General features: G+C 35.3%; 1 protein-coding gene across 5 annotated transcripts in view; it reads left to right on the top strand.

Annotated features, from left to right (window-relative positions):
- The window catches only part of CCSER2 (coiled-coil serine rich protein 2), a 153,380-nt gene that overhangs the window by 107,528 nt on the left and 22,301 nt on the right, over positions 1–23,551 (top strand). For all 5 annotated transcript variants that reach the window (XM_024742506.1, XM_024742507.1, XM_024742508.1 and 2 more), the window contains 3 exons: positions 4,876–4,959; positions 10,355–10,441; positions 17,689–17,778. In XM_024742506.1, coding sequence (XP_024598274.1) covers positions 4,876–4,959; positions 10,355–10,441; positions 17,689–17,778 — 261 coding nt within the window. The remainder of the gene's footprint in view (positions 1–4,875; positions 4,960–10,354; positions 10,442–17,688; positions 17,779–23,551) is intronic.

Here is a 23,551-nt window from a genome sequence, read left to right as displayed (position 1 = left end):
ATTTCTAGGGGGACACTATTCAACCTGTTACAGTTCTATTGAGGTATAATATACATGCAGTAAAATTCAGTCCTTTTTGTTGTACAGTTCTGTGAGCTTTGACAAATGCATGCAGTTGTGCAGCTATTATAATCACACTTTAAAATTTCTTTTCTTTTTTCCTTTTAAGTCAATCCCTATATCCACTGCTAGCTCCTGGCAACCACTGATCTGTTTTATGTCTCTGCAGTTTTGCCTTTTCAAGACTGTAACATATGTGGACTTGTATATTTTTTAGTCTTTGGAGTCTGGCTTTTTCACTTACTGTAATGCATTTCAAATTCAGTCATGCTGTAACATGTACCAGTAGTTTCTTCCTATTTATTACTGAGTGGTAGTACACTGTATGCATATATCATAGTCTGTTTATCTGTTTACCAGTTGAAGGATATTTGTGTCTCTTTCCAGGTTTTGGCAATTATGAATAAAGCCACTGTAAACATTCATGCACAAATTTTCATGTGAGGTTGTTTTCATTTCTCGCCTGGGGGTGGGGATTGCTAGGTTGTATGGTAAGTATATATTTAACTTTTTAAGAAATTGCCGAACTGTTTTCCAAAGTGGTTATATGATTTTGTATTCCCACCAGCAATTAATGAAAGTTCCAATTGTTTTACATCTTTGTCCACACTTGGTATTGTCAATATTTTTCAAAAGCCGTTCCCATAGGTATACGTTGGTATCTCACTGTTTAATTTGCATTTGCATAATAACTAATGATATTGAGCATCTTTTGTATGCTTATTTTCCAATTGTGTATCTTTGGGTAAGTGTCTATTCTTTTGCCTATTAACAAAAATTTTGTCTGTTTTATTATTGATTTTTGTTAGTTCTTTATATATAAGTCCTTTATCAGGTATATAAATTATGAGACGAATATTGAAAAAATGGAATGCGCTTTTTGGGAAAGTATTTACAATTGTGAGTTAATGGAGTCAGTTAAAAACCCTAGACTTGGGCTTCCCTGGTGGCGCAGTGGTTGCGAGTCTGCCTGCCGATGCAGGGGACACGGGTTCGTGCACTGGTCCGGGAAGATCCCACATGCCGTGGAGCGGCTGGGCCCGTGAGCCATGGCCGCTGAGCCTGCGCGTCCGGAGCCTGTGCTCCGCAACGGGAGAGGCCACAACAGTGAGAGACCTGCTTACCACATACACACAAAAAAACCCCCAGACTTTCACATTATCATTATTTTTGTTGTTGCTATTGTTAAAAAATAGCCACTTTATAAATGCCTTTTGCCTGTTTTGCAGTTTTGCTAATGATTTTGCAATTGTCAAAAAACCTGCTTTTGGTTTTATTGATTTCCGTTTCTTGATTTTCAGTTTCATTAATTTCTGTTCTCTATTATTTTTGTCTGTTTGTTTTGGCTTTAATTTGCTCCAGTTATGGATTTGACACCTTTGCTTTAATACAAGTATCTCATACAATAATTTTTCCTTCTAAGCACTGCTTTAGTTGCATTCCACAAATTTTGATATGTGGTGACTTCATTTTCCTTCCATTCAAAATATTTTCTCATTTACTTTGGGACTTCTTCTTTTGACCCACAGATCAAAGAAATTTGTTATTTACTTTCTAAGTGTTTGAAGATAATTTTTCTGTTATTAATTTCCAGTTAAATTCCTTTATGTTCAGAGAGCACATTCTATTTTCTCTACATTTAAATTGAGCTTCTCAAATATGTAGGTTCATGTCTTTCACCAGATCTGAGGTGTATTTATCCATTATTTCTTCAAATATTTTTCTGCCTCACACCCTTCCTTCTGTGACTTCAATGATATGAATATTAGATCTTTTGTTATTGCCCCACAGCTCCTGCAGCAGGCTCTGTTTTTTTTCTCTTCATTGCTCAGAGTGGATGATTTATGTTGATATATCTTCAAGTTCACTCTGTTACCTCAAATGCTGGAATTTAGTCCATCCAGTGCATTTAAAATTTTTGATTATTGAATCTTTGCAGTTCTAAAATTTTCATTTGTTTCCACTTTGTATATTCTGTCTTTGCTGAGACTTTCTCTTTCCATTCCCTTTAAGATTTCATCCTTACTTTTGGAGAATTTTTATAATAGCTCTGTTAAAATCTCTTCTAATTAATTTCAACTTCTCTTTTATTTTGTCATTGATGTTTGTTGATTATCTTTTTCTGTGTGAGTTGAGATTTTCTTTGTTGTTTTTACATTGAGTAATTTTGGATTACATTTTAGATGTTCAAATGTTGTGTTGTGAGACTCTGGATCTTGTTTAAATCTTATGGAGAATATTGTTTTTTGTTTTTTTGTGTTTTTCTTTTTGTGGTACACGGGCCTCTCACTGTTGTGGCCTCTCCCGTTGCGGAGCACAGGCTCCAGACGCGCAGGCTCAGTGGCCATGGCTTATGGGCCTAGCCGCTCTGCGGCATGTGGGATCTTCCTGGACCAGGGCGCGAACCCGTGTCCCCTGCATCGGCAGGTGGACTCTCAACCACTGCGCCACCAGGGAAGCCCTGTTTTTTGTTTTTTTTTTAAAGCAGACAAATGATCTGATTAGGGTCAGACTGCAAGTTCTAATTAGCCACCTTTGGATTGTGGTTGTAATATCAGTTGTTTCCAAAGTCTTGGCCATGCTTGCCACATCTGTTTTGAGTGTACACCTTCCAAAGGCTAGCTTGGGACCTGGGCATAGTTTTAGTTTATTTCTCAAAGTCTTTGAAATGCTATTTAGGATCAGTTACGAGCAACTGTGGTGCTCAGGAATGGTGAATCTAGTAATTTACATACAACTTCCTGGAGTCATTTTCTTTATGACTTCCTTATTTTCCTTATTTTCTATTTCCCTGGGCTCACCTTTTTATTCCTGTACAGTGAAAACTGATGTATTATTTTTCCTGTTCTGCTTCTTCCCACGACTACCTCCATGTCCAAGGCAGTTGAGTTTATGTTGTCCTCTTCTTTGAGGTTCCTGCTCTGCACTGGGCAGGAAGTTATTGTGGATGTTGGGAAATAAGTCAAATTTTACAGTCCCTTTTTTCTCAAATATATACTTGTTTGTAGGACTGGCCCTGTTTTTTTTGTTTGTTTGTTTGTTTTTTTGCGGTACGCGGGCCTCTCACCGTTGCGGCCCCTCCCATTGCAGAGCACAGGCTCCGGACGCGCAGGCCCAGCGGCCATGGCTCACGGGCCCAGCCGCTCCGCGGCATGTGGGATCCGCCCAGACTGGGGCACGAACCCGTGTCCCCTGCATCAGCAAGCAGACTCTCAACCACTGCGCCACCAGGGAAGCCCTGGCCCTGTTTTTATATGTCAAGGCAGAGATAAACTTTTTACTGAGATGAATCTTGTAAAATTTCTTTTTCTTTTTTTTTTAAACATTTTTTAATGTTTTCTGAGAACATTTGTTCTTCATTAGGATGTTACATTCTCTCTCAGGTCAGATTCTTAATGTCTGTATGGTATCACCAATAAAAATGTAATTTATCTCTGCTGGAAATTTGGCAACTGCTAATACTTCACTGTCAATCACTGTTAACCTGTTGAATTTTTCTAAATACTCATTCCTAGGCCCCATCGCTAGAGATTCTGATTCAATAGGTATACAGTACAATAAGTAAAGAAGAAAATGATCTACATACTTATGTCTCCTATTTTAGCACTCCTGTTTCAATACAGGACATTTCCATGGTCTGGGAGATTTCCTTCAGGACAGATAGGTCTGAGGAAGGTTGCTATGGCAGTACTCCTTGAAGGTTGTTGACTCAGTGGGTGTCCCAAGGCAGCTAGGTACCATCTGAACAAATAAGGTATCAAGCTGCAGTTGTCCTGCCTTGGTCAGGGACTCAGTCCCTCACCATCATCCCAGGCATATTCTTTTCTGGTTCATCTTTCTTAAGGTTGTCCGTGAATCATTGAACATGCCACTTTTCAGCTGGTTATTCCTAAACCACTTCAGCAAGGGGTAGGACATAATACTATTCTGTCATTTTTTAAAAATTGAGTTTAAGGACAAAAATTTAATTTTTTCAATTTTTTAAATTGAGGTATAGCATACATTCAGTAAAGTGCTTAAGGTGTACCATTCTTAAGTGTAAAGCTTGTACTTTTCATTTGTATGTACGCATGTAACTGTCATACAGACAAGACATAGAACCTTTCCAGCATCCTTATGGAGTATAATGCACTTTACTGTCAATAACCCCTTTCCCCTGAGTCAGCCACTGGTCTTCTGATTTGTAGCATCATAAATTAGTTTTGCCTTTTCTCAAACTTCATATAAATAGAGTCATGCAATATGTATCTAGTATTTTTAATCAAATGATTGGCCATGGCTCACAGGCCCAGCTGCTCCGCGGCATGTGGGATCTTCCCGGACCAGGGCACGAACCCACGTTCCCTGCATCGGCAGGTGGACTCTCAACCACTGCGCCACCAGGGAAGCCCATGGTCAAACCTTTTTGAGCCATTTAATATTATTGTTTCTGACTCCTTTTTACTCAGAACACCACAGCTGATTCAAATCAGATTTAATTTGACTTTTATTTTACATTTTTCATAGGTGAGGTAGTCTTAAAATTTTTAAGGAAATTTCCCATATTCCTTTTCCCACTGTAAAACTTTCAGTGGCTTTCTGCATCATCGACTTGTATAGTGTATGTTATTTATTCCCACAAAATATTCTTTCCTGAGCTCTGTTGTTTCCTGTTCCACATTTCTTTCTACCAGTGCATAGAGATGAAAAGGAGATTTCTAAAATCTTATTTCCTGTTTGCCATGCTTATATTTGGCCTGGGGTGAATTCAGGTTGAATTCAGTGTCTGCAGTTAATTGTATTAATCTTACGTTTTCTTTTTCTTCTTTCTGACAGCATGATGAAAGTGGTTCATTGCATGATGTTCAACTCTCCTTGTCATCTAGTCCAGAGCCAGAAGATGGTGATCAAATATACAAGGTATGATGACTAGGTAGTCATGCTGAATTTTGCAAAAAAAATGTTTTATTACTAAAATTGTAAAGCAATAATAATTAAAACATTTAATAATAAATATATTAAAACCTGCAGCTTTGCTGTCTTGGGTTTTAATCAGATTTCTTTTAACTCTTACTACCTTATTAAGTTAAAATGATATCACTGTGGTGCTTTAATTTGAGTTTGTTTTATCAGTTGGATAATCATCTGTCCCTGTATTAATATTGGTACAGGATTCTTTTTAAAAAAATAAAAATCATTAAATTCTTTTTTATAATTATGAATAACAGTTTTTAAAATATGACTACCAACAAAAATTAAAACAGTTAATAGGTACTTCTCATATATAATCACAACATTGAAGAAATATTAATGAAAATGACATTAATTTATTTTTTTCATGTTTAATGATAAAATTATAGACTGCAAATGCAGGTTAGTGTTTGAAGGTGTATTTCTTTATAGTTCTCATATTGAGGTCTATTTTTAGTTGAAGAAAGCTCTTTTTGTTTTTTGCATCTACCTGAATCACATATTTACTTCTTAAGCACATACAGGTATTCTTGATGTCTTTCATGTTTCCAAGTAAAATTATTGTTTCCTTTCACATTCTGTTTTCAAGGTATAATAGTCAGTGTGTGCTACTTATCTGTAGTAACAACCTCAGAATATTGGTGACTTACAATAACAAAAGTTTATTTCTTGTTATTTCTCGATATGTTACATTTTGGTTGTAGATCAGTGGGACTTCACATGTCCTCTTCATTCTGAGATCCAGGCTGAAGGATCAGCCCTTATCCTGGGACATGTTTTTTGTACCTGAGGGAAAGTAGCATTGGCATAATAACATGTGGATTCTGCTTGGATGTAACATATGTCGTTTCCAAAACAGGTCAAGTGGCCACGCTTGGTATTAGGGGTCAGAGAAGCATTAATTTTCTCATAGGATGTGGAGTGACCTATTGGGAACAAATTTATGTATAAAACACAAAATCAAAAGAATATAGGATAGTAGTCACATCTGGTTATCTAATCTTGGCTTTTCAACATGTTACCTACCTGTTCTCATATAAATTTCTTCCCGTCTCTGGGCTTCCATCCTATTGTGAGTATAATAATAGGTTTGCAGTAGGACATCTCTTTTTAAAAAACTTTTACTTGCATACTCAGTTGAGAACCATTGATTTAGATGATTTCTGATTATCTCAGTTTTTTTAAGTTTTGTGACTGATATTTTAAGAGTAAAGTTGACTTTTTTCCTGAATTCTTTTTTGTGAAAAGTTTTTTACATGTAAAGAAATTCTTTTTAAAGAAAAAAAGTTTAATTCCAACTTTTTTATCGAATTAATGTCTTCATTTTGTCCATCTTCCTTTACAGTTTGTCTGTTAATTTAATACTACATGATAGACATATCATGTATTTATTTCTTGTCCCCAATGCCTTCCTTTCAGGCAGATCATTCCTAGTCTTTCTTCCTTCTTTCCAAGGTGAGATGCAATAGCTCACACTGTCTCAGCCCAGTACACTAGACTGTCCTTCACTTTCATCAGCAAATCCCCAAGTATGTCATCTTCTTATCCAAGATGGTTTCGCAGTTCAGTTTCAAATGATACAAATATGGTGACTTATACCATTACAATTTTAGGGTCTAAAATCTACAGTGGACCTGCCATGTCTACAGTCTTTCCTTTATCTCAGGACAGCTGTCTCTCCCATTCCCTTGATGAGCTGTTCCAGACATTGGCCACTCTCCTCAGCCTCTTTCTCAGCTACTCTTCTCAACTTCTGCAGGTAGCCTTGTGTTTTTCAAGCAAGATCTTCTGCTGCCTGCCTTCTGACTTAGTCTGTGTCTATGTCACTCTCAACCACTTTATTCCAGTTGTAGGGAAAAGTGACCGCTGTGCTGTGGAAAACCAACCTTTCTTCTCGTGTTCTGGACTCTTATCTTCTGCTGCAGTTAAAGACCTCCTCTCTCATCTCTCTTCAGTGTGCTTTCTCAACTTCCCCTTCATCCTCACCTTATAAATTTCTGTGTCTTACCTATCCTAAATTCAGTAAATCGAATAAACCTTTTCTTGACTCTCCTTAAACTACCTTTCCAGTTAATGTGGAAACCTGGGAAAATAGACATTTGGCATGGCCTTCGTCGTCCTACAAGCTTTATCCCTTGGTTTTTGTGTCACTTCTGTCTGAATTCCCTATATACCCCTTAACATCGCCCCCCTCCATTTTCTTTGTAGGTCCCTTTTCTTCTTTAGAATGTAGATTTATATCTTTAGTCCAGTCCTCATCAAACTTTCTACTGTCATGGTTTCACATATAACATATATATTGATAACACATAAAATCAGTCTCTCTCATAGTTGGTAATCCGGTTGTCCCACTGGACATTTCCACTGTGTGTCCCACTCACAGGTGGAATACCTCTAACACACCTCTCAAGAGGTGTGTGTACCTCTAGCAATGTATTTAAAACTCAAAAATATTCCTCATTGGGGAATTCCCTGGCGGTCCAGTGGTTAGGACTCAGCACTTTCACTGCTAGGAGCCCAGGTTCGATCCCTAGTCAGGGATCCCATGAGCTGCACAATGCTGCCAATATACATATATGTATTTCTCTTTGGACATAATTTCTCCTCCTTCATTCTCTGTTTCTATTTACTATATCATCTAAGCTAGAAATGGAGATGTCACTCTTGACTACTTCTCTGTGCTCTTCTCTCTCATGCAGTGAATTGCCAACATCTCCTTTTCTCCTGTTTCTTCTCCTCCCTATTATCACTCTCTTGGGTCAGGCCCCTGCTCTTACCTGGCATATTACAACATCTTGATAACCAGTTTCCTAGCCTAGTTTTTTTGTTGTCCTTGTCAAGTATATCCTCAAAACAGCTGTCAAAGCCATCTCAAATGCAGATCTATCTGTTACTCCCTGACTAAAGCCATGCTTGATGTTCAGGCCCTCTGTGATCGGGCCCTTGCCTAATTTACTAACCACATTGCTCCCCACTGTATACCACAGCCTTCATGTGACAGCATCACTGCCTGTAATTCTCCAAATATGCTATGCTTGTCCCCATCTCTGTATTGTCTTATAGAATCCCTTACCCTAAAATACAAAGCCTGCCACAGTTTGTGTCCTTAGAACTTTTTACTTATCCTTTAAGACTCCACTGGAATTACCCATTTCCTGATGTGTTCTCCTTTGCCTGTCTTTATGTGTAAAATCCTTAGAGCAGTGCCTATTCTAAAGTAAGTGCTATATGCATATCGGCTATAAATGTTATTACCATATTGTGTTTTGATTTCAGCCATTTCCTCCAGCACCAGCAGAACCTAGCCATGACTGAATGATGGCTGTGTAGTATTCCATCAAGTCGCTTACTGTATTGTATTTCAGTTGTCCTCTTACAGGACAATTCTAAATTTGTAACTTTAAGAGAATATCTTATTATAGGTTTTCTCGTACTTAGGATCATTTCTTTGGCATAGGAGTTGGATAACTGAATCGGAGAGTGCAAGTAATTTTTATGACTTTTGTATATACAGGCATACGTTTGTCCAGAAACGTCAGTTGTTATGTCTGATAATGTACCATTTTTTCTGCAGTCTTGTTAATCACATTGAGTATTTCTCCCCCAATTTAATGCCTGTAAAACAATACCTTTAATACTTTAATTTGTATTTCTTCAATAAGTCAAACAGAACATTTTTTCAGTTATATGTATATTTGTGAGAACTGACTATCTGTCTATTGGGGCCTAGAAATGATCTTATATGTTTGAACAGTCTCCTAATACACTTGAGTTATAAATTCTTTGTCATATTAGCATAGGTTTTCACCAGCTTTTAACTTTAATGTTAATTGTATAGTGCTTTAAATTTTTATGTAATCAAATATATTTATCATTTCTTAATAGCTTAATTTGCCACTTAGTTTAAAAATATGTCCTTCATGATTTGCAGTCCATCTTTTTTTTTTAGTCTTGATTTATTATTTTTTAAAGTCCCTAAACTCTTTAAATTCAACTGGAAGTCATTTTTTATATATAATAATTAGTCTTTCCCAATTGTGGTATACATAACAGCATTTTAAAAAATATTTTCTTCCCTGTTGTTTCTTCCCCATTGCGATGCTTATTTGATATGTGAAAGCCTTCATAAAATGTCTGTTTCCAATCTCTTGTTAATGAGACTGCAATATTATTTTTTGTTCCCAATATATCTGAAGAAGAGTGTATACTTTGCTCATGACCAACACATTATAATTATTTGCTCACTTACTTTTCTCTCTGGAAAGATGTATCATTCACATATATATTCTACAGTTTATCCCTGAACAACACAGTTTTGAACTGCATGAGTCCAGTTACATGCGGATTTTTTTCAATAATATATACTGTGGTACTACACCGATCTGCAGTTGGTTGAATCCAAGGATGTGAGCCTTGTGGTTATGGAGGAACTGTGGATGTCAAGGGCCGACTAAAAGTTATACCCAGATTTTTGACTTTGCAGAGGTTTGGTGCCCCTAACCCCTGTTTTGGTGCCCCTAACCCCTGTGTTGTTAAAGAGTCAACTGTGATTTCCTTGCTTGCATTACTTCGTCAGTATATATTTCTGGATAATTGAATAGCAGTAAACAAAATGGGCTAACTATAGGGTAGTGATACCTGATACTTGGAAATGTAACTGCATTCCTGCTAACCTTGACAATAGGTTTCTCTTAATACTATTAGGAATTTCTTATAGACTAAGTTAACAGGGTATTTACTCTTTGATTTAGGCAGTTCTCATGAAAGTAGTTCATGGAAAAAGAATCTTCCTTGTTATCCTTCAGGCACATTTATCTTTCTGCTGATTTCTGAACCAGCCATGAAATGACTCTGTGCCTTTAATTACACAGTTTTCTCTACTTGTGGCCTTCATTTCCTCTGACAGGCAACTCTTATACATTCCTTGAAATCTAGCTGAAGTTACTGTTTTGTGTGTAATTTATTTTACTACGTGGCCTAGTTGCCAATTTTCTTGTCTGTAAAATGGGGATAATAGTACCTACCTCAGGGTTGCAGTCGGAATCAACTACTTAGATACCTAAAAGGTACTCGTTCTTGGCACCTGATTAATACTCAATGAATGTTAGCTGTTGCTGCTATTATTGTTCATTGTTTACGTGTCAGAGTCCTTAGACTATGAATTCTTAGAAGACCAAAATGGGTTTTTTTTTTAATGGATTAATAGCTGACATATTTAAGAAGAATTTCCCCCTTAAATAAACAACCAATTCATTACTCAGTCTTCATCATTGATTTAATGCTTCTTATTAGTGTTTTTAAATACAATTAAATACTTCATGTTAAATTTTTTAAAATATTTCAGAATGAAGATTTATTAAATGAAATAAAACAACTTAAAGATGAAATAAAGAAAAAAGATGAAAAAATCCAACTATTAGAACATCAGCTTGTAAGTATTATAGTGTAGTATGTAAAGTGCAGGCTTTTCAAACTGGGCAATATGTATATTTTTTTATAAAACTAGCCAGAATTGAAACTGGATTTTATTTTTAGCTTTTAAGATTGCAATATTGTATTATTTTTAAGTTACATGCTCTCTTAAAGTATGTGGTTTAACTTTCAGTCTAAATAATAAATTTTCAAGGTGAAAAACTCAATCCATTTTCAGTTGCCTCTGTTTTGGGTATTTGAAATTCACCAATTTACATTCATGTTGTTGAGGAACGAAACTGGGTGTTTAGTCTTAGGAATCTGAATGGCTGTCTGTTAGAATGGCTGTTCTAAAAAAAAATGTTTCTTGCCCATGGATGATACTGAGTGATCTCTCAGAGATATGTCTGAATCTTTATAATTTTATAATTGTTATGATATCAAATGTTAGTTCCATATGAAAACTGTATGTGCTGTATCTTGAATTTAATTATAATTTGGTTTGTAATAATAAAAGGCCAGGATAACAAGAGTATAATGGCATAACAATCACAAGAGGCCAAAGAAAATCTTTGTTGGAAGTCAAAACTTATTTTGACATAGCAAAGCAATGCAGCAATATGAAGGAGTAATCTCACTCAGAATATAAAGGATATAATATATTGAGCTCTGAGCCATTGGGGTCAGATCAGAATCCATCTTATGAATAAATAGTAAGAACAGATGGATCAGATGTTATGATTAAGGGTATCAGAAAACTTATGAATCTGAAAAAAGAATAACTGATTATTGCAAATTGAGGGCCTACCAAATATAAGATTAAAAAGGAAAAGAGTAAGACCAGTGTTCGTATTTAAGAACTAAAGACAAAACCCAACCCAACCAATTTTTAGGGAGAAGAAAAGGTACTTTTAGGAAATTAAGCTTCAAATTTTGCAAAAATCTGTTACAGAGCACAAGAAGTTGTATCTAGTGCACTTTAGAAAAAAAGGTTATGACCCTCACATTTTATAACTAAATGCATTTTTATTTATATACAAAGATACATTCTCAGACCTTTAGCATATTGAAAAATATGCCACCCCGTTATCTTTGTAAAATTATTTAATAATACATCCTAAATGCTTGAGAGAGAAATTTAAAAATAACTCAAGGGCTTCCCTGGTGGCGCAGTGGTTGGGAGTCCGCTTGTCGATGCAGGGGATGCGGGTTTGTGCCCCAGTCTGGGAGGATCCCGCATGCCGCGGAGCGGCTAGCCTGTGAGCCATGGCTGCTGAGCCTGCGCGTCCAGAGCCTATGCTCTGCAGCGGGAGAGGCCACGGCAGTGAGAGGCCCGTGTACCGCAAAAAAAAAAACAACTCAAGAATAAGGAAGTAAAGATTAAAATGAATGAGTGGTGAAATGAAAACCATCTTTAGAGAGATTAGGTGGAATAAACTTCCCAACTACTAACGGGAGAAAACTTAATGCTCATTATTTAATCTTATGTAATTATATATAATTTAATGTTAAAAAATTTTAATTAAAATTTTAAATTGCTATTAATTTTTGTAAATATTTAGATTAAATAAAATAGGTTTGAGAAAAGAGTTAAGGGATATGCTGAAGAAGTCAGTAGCACTGAATTGTGTATCTATAAATGGGTATCTAAAATAATTCTTTTTATATACTTAGATAAATTAAAATGTTTGTGAAATGCTTTAAGATAACTAATAGTAGATTAGAATAATGTATCTTGCAAAAGATGAAAGTAAAAAGACATCTAAAGTAGAGAAATACCAAGGATGTCTAAAAACAGCAGAAGTAAAGTTACAGAAATTAGACCAAATGTAATAAATATAATAGTAAATGCAAACGGCCTTATCTCATGGAGAGAGCTTTGCTGAGGATTTAAAGCAAAATCCATTAATTGCTTTGTATAAAGGAAATTTAGATAAAGTAAAACAGCACAATAATGCTGAATATAAAAGGTTGGGTGAGACAATAAAGTTATTCTCATCTAAAAAACTGAAGTTGCAGTATTAAAATTAGAAGAAGAAATCTAAGACTGAAAAAAATTATGAAAAGAGGTCACTTTATATTGATATATGATTAATAAATAATGAAAGATATAGCTTTTTATGCTGAGAACTTTTAATAGTGTTCTTTTTAACTTCAGTGTGCCTCTTAAAAAATAAGAAATGTTCTCTTCCTAGCTGAAATATTATCTTTAACCAGTTAATAATAATTTTTAAAATATTTTCTAATATCCAGTCCATATTCAGATTTCTGCAGTTCTAAAAATATCCTGTACATTTGTACATTACATCTAGTTATTCCTTAAGTCTCTTTTACTTTAGAATTATTCTTTTTTTCATTGTACTGACTTACTGAAGAGACTGGGCCAGTTATCTTTAACAATATCTCACCTTACAAATAACTTTTAGAAAGGTTTTAGAAATATCTAAGAGAATCCTAAAGAAAGGAAGAAAAGCAAAGAAAAGTGAAAACATTACTCTTAGCGATATGTGCTTCGAAATTCTCTGTATTTGATACATTAAACTTAGAAATCGTATTTATCTTGGAAGATCCCATCACCTACCTTTAGTTTAGTTGTGGACCTGGGAAGTCACTTGTTCAAATCAAGAGAATTTAAAGAGATATAAACCACTGAAAGTAGAGATAGGTAAGAGCATTTTTCAGATTACCAAAATTAAAATTGCCTTTCTCTTTACAGTTTTTTTCTTTCCTTGTATCCCTAATTTGCTCTTCTTAAAAATAGCAAAATGGCATCAGAGGAGCCATGGAATAGGAATTAGATAACTTTTCTTCAGTATTAATTAGCTGAATCTCTTGTCTTCAATATTAATTAGCTGAATGACATTGGCCGTTTCCATCAGTCTCTAGTGCTTTCTTTATGAAAAATGTGAAGTTTCTAGATGATTTCAAAGTCTTTTTCCATTTCTAGCTTTCTATACTTTTTATCTTTTTTCAAAAATAGGCACTCAGCTCTAACCTATGTTTACATGCAAACTTCAAGAAAAATATAGCGACAATATGATGTGTTAAATTCATATTTTGTGTGAAATATACAGATATAAAATCAGATTGCAATGCTCCAGAAATGAAACTGAAAGGTATAGAGGCATGACTATTTGAACCTTATTCTAAAATGCTGAGAATGCCCATTTATTTTCATCTTAGTGTACTAGTTAAATGATAGTTAATTTAGTTGCATTTGTTTATTGAATCCTCAGAATAATCTTATGAAATTATTGTGTAGAATTTTCTTTGTGGAGACATTAGAAAGTGGAATTCAGCTTAAGTAGGTTAGCACTGTAATATATTTGAGAAACCATGACCAGCCTGAAGCTGTATAGACCTGGGTTCAAATCCTGGCTCTGAAACTTAGTAGCCGTCTTCTCTTAGGGAAGTTACTTAATTTCTCTTAAGCCTCTTCTATATGTGAGGATAATAAAAATAATACTGACCATATAGGGTTGTGATAGCTAATTAAACTACGTATGTAAACTCTCTAATGCTACAGTTGGCCCATGGGTGCATGATAAATAATAACTCTTATTTGATGATTTGTCCCAAATCACCCAGTTAGTAAATCAGTGCATATCTAATGATATTTTAAGTTTTAAGTAAAAGTCTAACTAAAAGTGACTTGAAAATAAGAACATTTATAAACTTAAATAACAAGAAAGTATATTGGTCTCATCTGCTTCCATGGTTTCCTAATTGGTCATTTGGGTAATGGCAAAGTTCTAGGGTAGCTTTTTTGGAATCCTCTTGGCTACCCCTTCATGGTCACAGGATGTCTGCCATAGCTCTATGTGTCATACACTCAGTAGTCCCCAAAGATAGGAAAAGCACCTATTTTCTGTAGCATACCAATTTTAAAAATTAAGAACACTTTCTTAGAAATAACCCAGGCTTGCCTCATGTTTTATTGGCTAGATTTGAGTTCTTTGTCCCTTAAGCACTGAGGAATGGGATTAATCAGACTGGTTCAGACTAATCAAACTCTATCACTGGGTCAAGAGAGGATACTGAATCCCTAAATATGGGACTGCATAGAAGGTGAGCATCTGAACAGAATCTGTCAGCAATAAAGAATGCAGATGGAGAGGGAGTGATTTGAGTAGCTGTTTTCTATCTATTGAAATCAGTAAAAACTAGGTTTTCCAAATTGTGGAAAATTCGAATATTTGCCGGTTATTGTAATTCATATGTTAACACATAGGCCACAGACAGGTCATTATGTCTGGAATTGCAGCAGTCAGGATAGAACAAGTAATGTGCTTGCATTAAGATAAATGTCTTACAAAAGACATTAATGTCTATCTTATAAAAGAAATTAAAGATGATACAAACAGATGGAGAGATATACCATGTTCTTGGATTGGAAGAATCGACGTTGTGAAAATGACTATACTACCCAAGCAATCTACAGATTCAGCGCAATCCCTATCAAACTACCAATGGCATTTTTCACAGAACTAGAACAAAAAATTTCATAATTTGTATGGAAACACAAAAGACCCCGAATAGCCAAATCAATCTTGAGAAAGAAAAATGGAGCTAGAGGAATCAGGCTCCCAGACTTCAGATTATACTGCAAAGCTACAGTAAACAGGACAGTATGGTACTGGCACAAAAACAGAAATATAGATCAGTGGAACAGGATAGAAAGCCCAGAGATAAACCCACGCAGATATGGTCACCTTATCTTTGATAAAGGAGGCAAGAGAAATGGAGAAAAGACAGCCTTTTCAATAAGTGGTGATGGGAAAACTGGACAGCTACATGTAAAAGAATGAAATTAGAACACTCCCTAACACCATACACAAAAATAAACTCAAAATGTATTAAAGACCTAAATGTAAGGCCAGACAGTATAAAACTCTTAGCGGAAAACATAGGCAGAACACTCTATGACATAAATCACAGCAGGATCCTTTTTGACCCACCTCCTAGAGAAATGGAAATAAAAGCAAAAATAAACAAATGGGACCTAATGAAACTTAAAAGCTTTTGCACAGCAAAGGAAACCATAAACAAGATGAAAAGACAACCCTCAGAATGGGAGAAAATATTTGCAAACGAAGCAACTGGCAAAGGATTACTCTCCAAAATATACAAGTAGCTCATGCAGCCCAATATCAAAATAAACAAACAACCCAATTCAAAAAGGGGCAGAAGACCTAAACAGACGTTTCTCCAAAGAAGATATACAGATTGCCAACAAACACATGAAAGGATGCTCAACATCACTGATAATTAGAGAAACGCAAATCAAAACTACAATGAGGTATTACCTCACACCAGTCAGAATGGCCATCATCAAAAAATCTACAGACAGTAAATGCTGGAGAGGGTGTGGAGAAAAGGGAACCCTCTTGCACTGTTGGTGGGAATGTAAATTGAACAGCCACTATGGAGAACAGTATGGAGGTTCCTTAAAAAACTAAAAATGGAACTGCCATATGACCCAGCAGTCCCATTACTGGGCATATACCCTGAGAAAACCGTAATTCAAAATGAGTCATGTACCACAATGTTCATTGCAGCACTATTTATAATAGCCAGGACATGGAAGCAACCTAAGTGTCCATCGGCAGAGGAATGGATAAAGAAGATGTGGCACATATATACAATGGAATATTACTCAGCCATAAAAAGAAACGAAATTGTGTTATTTGTAGTGAGGTGGATGGACCTAGAGTCTGTCATACAGAGTGAAGTAAGTCAGAAAGAGAAGAAGAAATACTGTATGCTAACATGTATATATGGAATGTGAAAAGAAAAAAAAAGGTTCTGAAGAACCTAGGGGCACACAGGAATAAAGACACAGGCATAGAGAATGGACTTGAGGACACAGGGAGGGGGAAGGGTAAGCTGGGATGAAGTGAGAGAGTGGCATTGACATATATATACACTACCAAATGTAAAATAGATAGCTAGTGGGAAGCAGCCACATAGCACAGGGAGACCAGCTTGGTGCTTTGTGACCACCTGGAGGGGTGGGATAGGGCAGGTGGGAGGGAGTTGCAAGAGGGAGGGGATATGGAGATATATGTATACATATAGCTGATTCACTTTGTTATATAGCAGAAACTAACACAACAATGTAAAGCAATTATATCCAATAAAGATGTTTTAAAAAAAAGATAAATGTCTTATATTATCTGTGTTCTTCTTTACAAATTCCTATTATATTGAATTCCAGGAGGTCTAGATTGACCTGCATATATATTGAATTTTGTTTCAATGACTGTCCCATGTTTCAGAATGGGAAATATGTCTATACTATGAATACAAAGAATGGGAAACAAGTCTGTATTACAGAGATTTTTGTTTTGATTAGATTTTATTTTGATTATGGAAATTGGGATGATCCAATTGCAATTAAAAAATTTGAATATTGGTAAATATTTTAAAAGTAAAAACTTACCATTTTAGCTTGATGCAACAATCAAGAATTTGTTATGTAGGTTTTCCTACAAGAAAGCATATTTACCTCCAAGGGGGTTGTTTAATAAATAATATGGCTATATTCCAACTTCACACCAAGGAGAAATTATCATTATCAGTCTTTTCCTTTTTTAAAAATTTGATATTTATTTGAGAGACCATAGTTTACACAATAGGCACATTATTTTGTGTTGTATAAATTACTGAATGAGTATGATCTGAGTGAAGTCATGTGAAGAGAATTTATTTATGAACTGAGATGGTCAGATGGATCTTGTCAAAGGGCAGAGATCCTTTAAAATATTCCAGTCCAGTAAAGTCAACACATCATTAAAGGGGCTTTTAAATGCGTTGCACAGGTGAAAAGACAACCTTAATTGTGGACTGGTGGTATTTAATAGCCGAGTCCCATCAAAAATGAATTTAAGAAAGAAACTGTGCTGCAGTGATTGTAGTACCATAATACTTTAGGGACGTATTTAAAGTTTTGCTATTGTATTCTTTATATACTGTATATTGCTGTATATGTTCTACATCTATATACACATATGTTTATATACATAAAATCATAGGTAGTGTGTTGTATGGGCAGTATAAGAGATTGCCAATGGTAATTTTGACTACTCAAAATTTTGCCTTGCTGGGTGAATCTAAAATCCAGTCTGTGAAAAAGATGGGAGACTACTGAATAGATTTTGATGTTTGCATTTTTATCTTAACCCCCTAAGAAAGACCCTAATTACTTTGTATGTATATGTGTATATATAGAATTATACCAATGTAAAAATTTATGTTTTTGTTCAGGCAACTCGGTGTAACTGCCATCAAAAATCTAAAGAGGAAAAATGCACATATGCTGATAAATATACCCAAACACCCTGGAGAAGAATTCCTGTAAGTAACACATACTCTTATCCTCTTTTCTTGTCATTTACTATTTTGATGTTTTGTTCTACTCTTTTTACTCTAATAATTTTGAATCTGCCGTGGCTGTCAGTTTTTTTTTTAAGGTAAGTGGATTTTTCTTGTTCTTAGGTGTTTCTGTGCTTTCTAAAGCTTCTCTTCTGTGTCTTATACGAATGAATGTGCATTTAATAGCTTTTCCATTCTGCACACCGTAGGTCATTTTATTTGAGTGTCTAGTCTCTCTCTTATTGCATGTATTTATGAGAGTAGTAGTTCCCCATGCCCTACAAGAAAAAGAAGTCCAAAATGTAGTCTTCCCTCTTTAACAGCATATGACTCTGAAAATATATTATGTAGCCTGTTCTTTTTATTTGTTGAGACTTTTCAAATATATTCTGTTATTATAATTACTCAAACAAATATTGAGGCTGTTAGGAAGTATAAATGCATTAAGATACAGACAGTAAAGGTTATGTTTTGGGCATAGGGTAGGGAATGGCTTCTTCTAAACAGTAGAAAATAACCATGCATTCTGTGCTTCTTCATTGTTTTTCAAAAATACTACATCTCAAAACATGTTTAGTGTTAAAAATACACTTTCTGAACTCAGCTCAGGATATGCCTGAACCAGAGAGTCATCATGGCTATCAGTCATTGTTATCCTATTGTATGGTGCCAAGTAACAGGTATTTCATGGTAAAAGAATGCCTGATAAGCCAGCCTTGCTCTTTTTTTGCCTTATTTTAAGCGGTGGAATCCTCGTTAACACAAATGAACAGGGAATTATAATGGTTAGTGTATTCAACAATCTGCTTTTTTTAAACTTAGCTATAGGCCTTTAAAGTTTATAAGATGCTTATTTCTTTTCATCTAATAAGTAGTTATTTTTTGTATGCTCTGTATAAAGTACAAAGCTAATAATTAATTTGTTCAACAAAAGTTTGGTGAGCCCCTCCCATCTCAGTTATTAGCCTCTTGAAGTAGAAGTGGGGAATTGGGAAAGAAAATATACAGACAAATAAGGATTCTTCCATTAACAAGTGCTTATTAAAGGAACTGACGGTGTGATATAGTTAAAGTGTAGAAAGTGCTATAAGGTTCAAAAGATTGGGAAAGTCTAGGTGGAAGAATCAAGCTTGGTGAAAAGGGTGAAGGTAGTGGTTGAATCATAGAAAGCAAAAGATGTCAGTAGACAGAGATGAGTTCCAGAATTGAGAATGAGAGACTATTCTACATCAGCACTCTTTCATAGAGCTTCCTTGAGGTCCAGTGCAGTAGCCACTAGCTACATGTGACTGTTGAATACTTGAAAATGTGGCTAGTGTGACTGCAGAAGATAACTATAAATAATATTTAATTGTAATTAAATGTAAATAGCCACATATGGCTAGTGGATACCATATTGGACAAAGCATCTCTAGAGTTAATGATGAAGTAGACTTAGATGGATTATAGGAAAGCCACCTGGAACAATAAAGGGAAGTCAGTGAAGGCAATTTTTGTAAGAAATGAAAGAAAATAAAAAAGACAGAGTTCATATTTAGGTAGTGGAAAAAAAGAGAGAAAGAAGGTAAAAATGAGTTGTAGGAGAAGATGGTACCTTCAGAAGAAGAATGGATAAGTCAAATTCTGACCAAATGTTCTCATCTGAGGGACAGAATGCCCAGATAAAATAGTGAAATGGATAACATGGAAAGAAGAATAAAAACATGGAAGGTTCCTAATCATTCATACAAGAATACTTGAAGAGACTAGGCATATGCAGGAAAATGGTGATTATGTGAGAAATAAGGATTCACTTTAAATAATTAAACTTATAAGACTTTATTTTAAACATAGAATGACATTGTTGATCCATGTACAAGCATGTTCTTATAAATAATATTATCTTGGACTGAATTTTAAGTTTTTAAAATGTATTTCCAATATCGTTTTTAAAGCATTTAACATCAGTATTTGAAGATTTGAATAGTTATTTTGCACATTAAGTAAACTGTAAATTTTCATGATAGGTACTTTTATAGAACATTTGTTTGAACATCTTAAATTAACTAGAGAAGACAAAATACCAGAATACATTTCTAGACTCACACCATCAAAGCTTATTATTTATGCCCTTGAATCTCAAAGAAGGGATTGCAAGATGGACCCAAAGGATTCACATAATGACCCAACCTGGATTACTCTGAAAATTGAGTGTAGGCATAAACAGTTTTATTGGTATCAGTGGGAAAGTTGCCGATCAGTTAAAACTCAGGTTGTGCACAATTTGACCTGATACTAGTTTCCTCTCATATTTTAAGAACTAACTCTTATTATATATAGCAAAGGAGTTAAGAAAGATGCTTTTATATAAAATTTAAATGCTCTGTTGGAATTAGTTTCTAGTACTGAATCACAGATTAATCCACTTTATAGCATATTTAATAGATATGAATAAAATTTATATAAATTCAAGAATTGGAATATCAGCATTATTTGCAATCCTTTGTGCTTAGAATTAGGTTCTCATGACTCAGATTTATTGGATCATACATATATTGCAAAATGTTACAGTCAACTATGTTCCTATTGTAACTATTTATAAAATAGAAAATATTGAATCAGAAAAATATATCACAGACATATCACACACAAAAAAATCAATTGTTTATAATTCCCAAAGGAGAAGGAATTTACTTAGTCCTACCAGTCATGATACATGTGCTAGCAAAGAACTTTGCTCCTTTTTTTCCCCTTGCCTGGGAGATAAGATGAAATGTTAAATATAAGGAACAATATAACCCAAAGATTTGTCTCAAGTACTCTTTCCTAAGTCCTTTTTCTTTTAGACCACATGCCTTTCTGATTTGGAAGTGGGCAGTATTATTGGTTAATTTTTATGTAAGATTAATAACCTGATTTTAAACTTAGATGTGCCATTTTCTCCCAGTTAGAGAGTCGTTACATTACTATTTATATATATTTCCAAAGGGAATTAAGGGATTTATTTCTTTGCTAAGCTTTTTATTTATATTCACTATTACTTATATTTAAAATATGCCACTAGACGTATTTTAAGTGAAATATCTATATCCTTTGGTGTATAAACATGTAATATTTAATGGTCATGCAATAATGTTTAATCAATATTAGACATTGAACGTTAAATATGACCTGTGTTTCAGTGAGCTAAATGCTGATAGGAACCATCTTTGTACTGAGACATCACATTTTAGTATGCATGTGAGTATGACAGCACACCAAGAATTCTATTATGTGTGTCTTTTACACTGTAGTTTATGAGCAATAGCACCTGAAACCAATAACTGAAAAGTGGAATTGTTTTACAAGGCTAGGGACAAATGAAATATAGATATTAGAGCAGCTGAGTGATTTATCTGGTCATAAATTTAAGGGTATGTAAATTCGTATCCTCTAATACCAAATACCAGAACTGAAGTAGGCATTTTTGGAACTTTGTTTAAAATATCCACTGAAAGGGACTTCCCTGGTGGCACCGTGGTTAAGAATCCGGCTGCCAATGCAGGGGACACGGGTTTGAGCCCTGGTCAGGGAAGATCCCACATGCCGCGGAGCAACTAAGCCTGTGTGCCACAACTACTGAGCCTGCACTCTAGAGCCCGTGAGCCACAACTACTGAGCCTGCATGCCACAACTATTGAAGCCCGCACGCCTAGAGCCCGGGCTCTGCAACAAGAGAAGCCACCGCAATGAGAAGCCCACGCACCGCAATGAAGAGTAGCCCCCGCTCGCCGCAACTAGAGAAAGCCCTTGTACAGCAACAAAGACCCAATGCAGCCAAAAATAAATAAATAATAAATAAATTTTTAAAAAATAATAAAATAAATAAAATGTCCACTGAAAGAAACAAAGTTTGTGTGCACAGTAGTTAGAAAACAAAGGACAGCACCAAAGTTTTCCACTGCTGGTATCCATTTCATGTGTGTAATGTAGGGTTTAACTTACTGACTTAACACAGTGAGGGTGTAGGCAGGACATAGAGAGATTTTACTCTTAGAATTTAATATTAGATAGCAATCAGTGAGAAATGGATGATCCTGTTAGGTTTCCAAGAAGCAGCATGATCAAATTAGTCTTTTAGAGAAATTAATCAGCTTCCATAAGAGGTAATAAAAGTTGCTCCTCTTTTAGTTTATGCTAGCAGAGTGGTAACTTATTAGGCCTTTATTTGTTGGAGCATTCTAACTTCTCTTGTTCTTAGGTAATTACAAAAACATTTTTACAGATCTTTTAGAAAATTACTATTTTTTAAATGTCAGATGTAACTAAAATATTTTCCTGGAGAATGTCTCTTTATTATTATGCTCAGAGGGTTCTTTCAAAAAGTTACATTGATATTCCTGATATAGCAGAAAATAATACCATTTCTCTTACCTAGTCCTAAAATTTCTAAGCAAATATAGCTATCCTGGTCATTCAGAGCAGTGAAGTGTCAATGTACCTTCAGCCAAAGCCCACCAGGAATATATCTGTAAAACAAGTTGGATGGATTACTTGTTGCAGCCAGGGAGAACACACATCGTGAAAAATGATATCAAGATTGTATCAGAAAGAATCTTTTATAGGATTTGAGCTTTTCTTGGATGATTTGAGGGAGGGTCTAAGGAATCGGGTTTGCTCAGATTGGATACTATCAGAAGATAGAAAAGTCTAGAGTACTTTCTGGATGGCACAGTGTGACCTTGCCTTTATCTGTACTTAGGCAAAATTATGCAGTGACCTTACTTTGTTTCATGTTACCATGGTCTCAGAGTAACCATGGTATTCTGTGAGATTGTTTATGAGATCACTGGGCACTAGGGGCTGCTTGTTATCTTTCACAGAAGGAATACCTGGGCATGGATTAAATAAAAATTTACCAACCAGATGAAATTTCTTTTACAATTGTTAACTGTAACATTTGGATTGTTACCTCTCTGTTTTTTAAAATCATTTACTATACTTTGCCATGTTTTAGTGTAGTTATTGGTGGTGGTAGTAGTAATGATTACATAAGAATTATTATGAGGAAAGAGAAGTTTGGAGAGTTAGAGTTGGATCACATTATGGAGAGAGTTAGATGTTAGACTGAGAACTTTCAACTTAATTCTGTAGCCAGAAGGTTCTAGCAGGGGCCAGACTTAACTATATTTTGTTACAGGGAGAGTAATGTGAGAGGAGAAACTGTGATTGTCATGAGGCAGGGGTTGTGTCTCCTTCCTCCATCTGTGCTTAGTGGCTTAGCACAGGGCCCAGTAGGATTGAATCAGTTCCAGTGAGAACACAGCGAAGGTAGGGAAAACTACTTAGAAGATTATTATAATAGCCCAGGAGATGAGACTAACCTATGATTTTTGATCTCTCATGGAGATGGAGAGAAAATCCCTGAGGCAGAATCTGTTGTCTTGAAAAGTGATTAGATGAAAAGGTGTGATGAATGGGAAGAAGAGGATGTAAGTTATCAAATGTGGATGACTGGGAAGATGACATGTCAGTTAAGAAAATAGGAGAACCAAGAGAAGGGATTTTATTTGGTAAGAAAACTGCTAAAGGTTTTAGATATATATTTTAATCACTTGAGATTGAGATTCTGGCAGGACAGAAGGGTAGAGGAGTTTGAATATGTAGGATTGGAACTTGAAAGGTGCCAGAGAAGTTAGATATAGATGTAGATTCAAAGTGGGGCGGTGGGAGGTGGGAATGAGTTTATGGAAGACAGAAATCTCTAGTAAAGAGTTTCATCCACTAAGGAAGCTCA

The sequence above is a fragment of the Neophocaena asiaeorientalis genome, unplaced genomic scaffold (genome assembly GCF_003031525.2).
Source record: "Neophocaena asiaeorientalis asiaeorientalis breed wild unplaced genomic scaffold, Neophocaena_asiaeorientalis_V1.1 scaffold598, whole genome shotgun sequence".
In the NCBI taxonomy this organism is placed as follows: domain Eukaryota; kingdom Metazoa; phylum Chordata; class Mammalia; order Artiodactyla; family Phocoenidae; genus Neophocaena; species Neophocaena asiaeorientalis.
The sequence above is the reverse complement of the archived record's forward strand: the minus strand, read 5'-3'. Positions and strand labels throughout refer to the sequence as shown.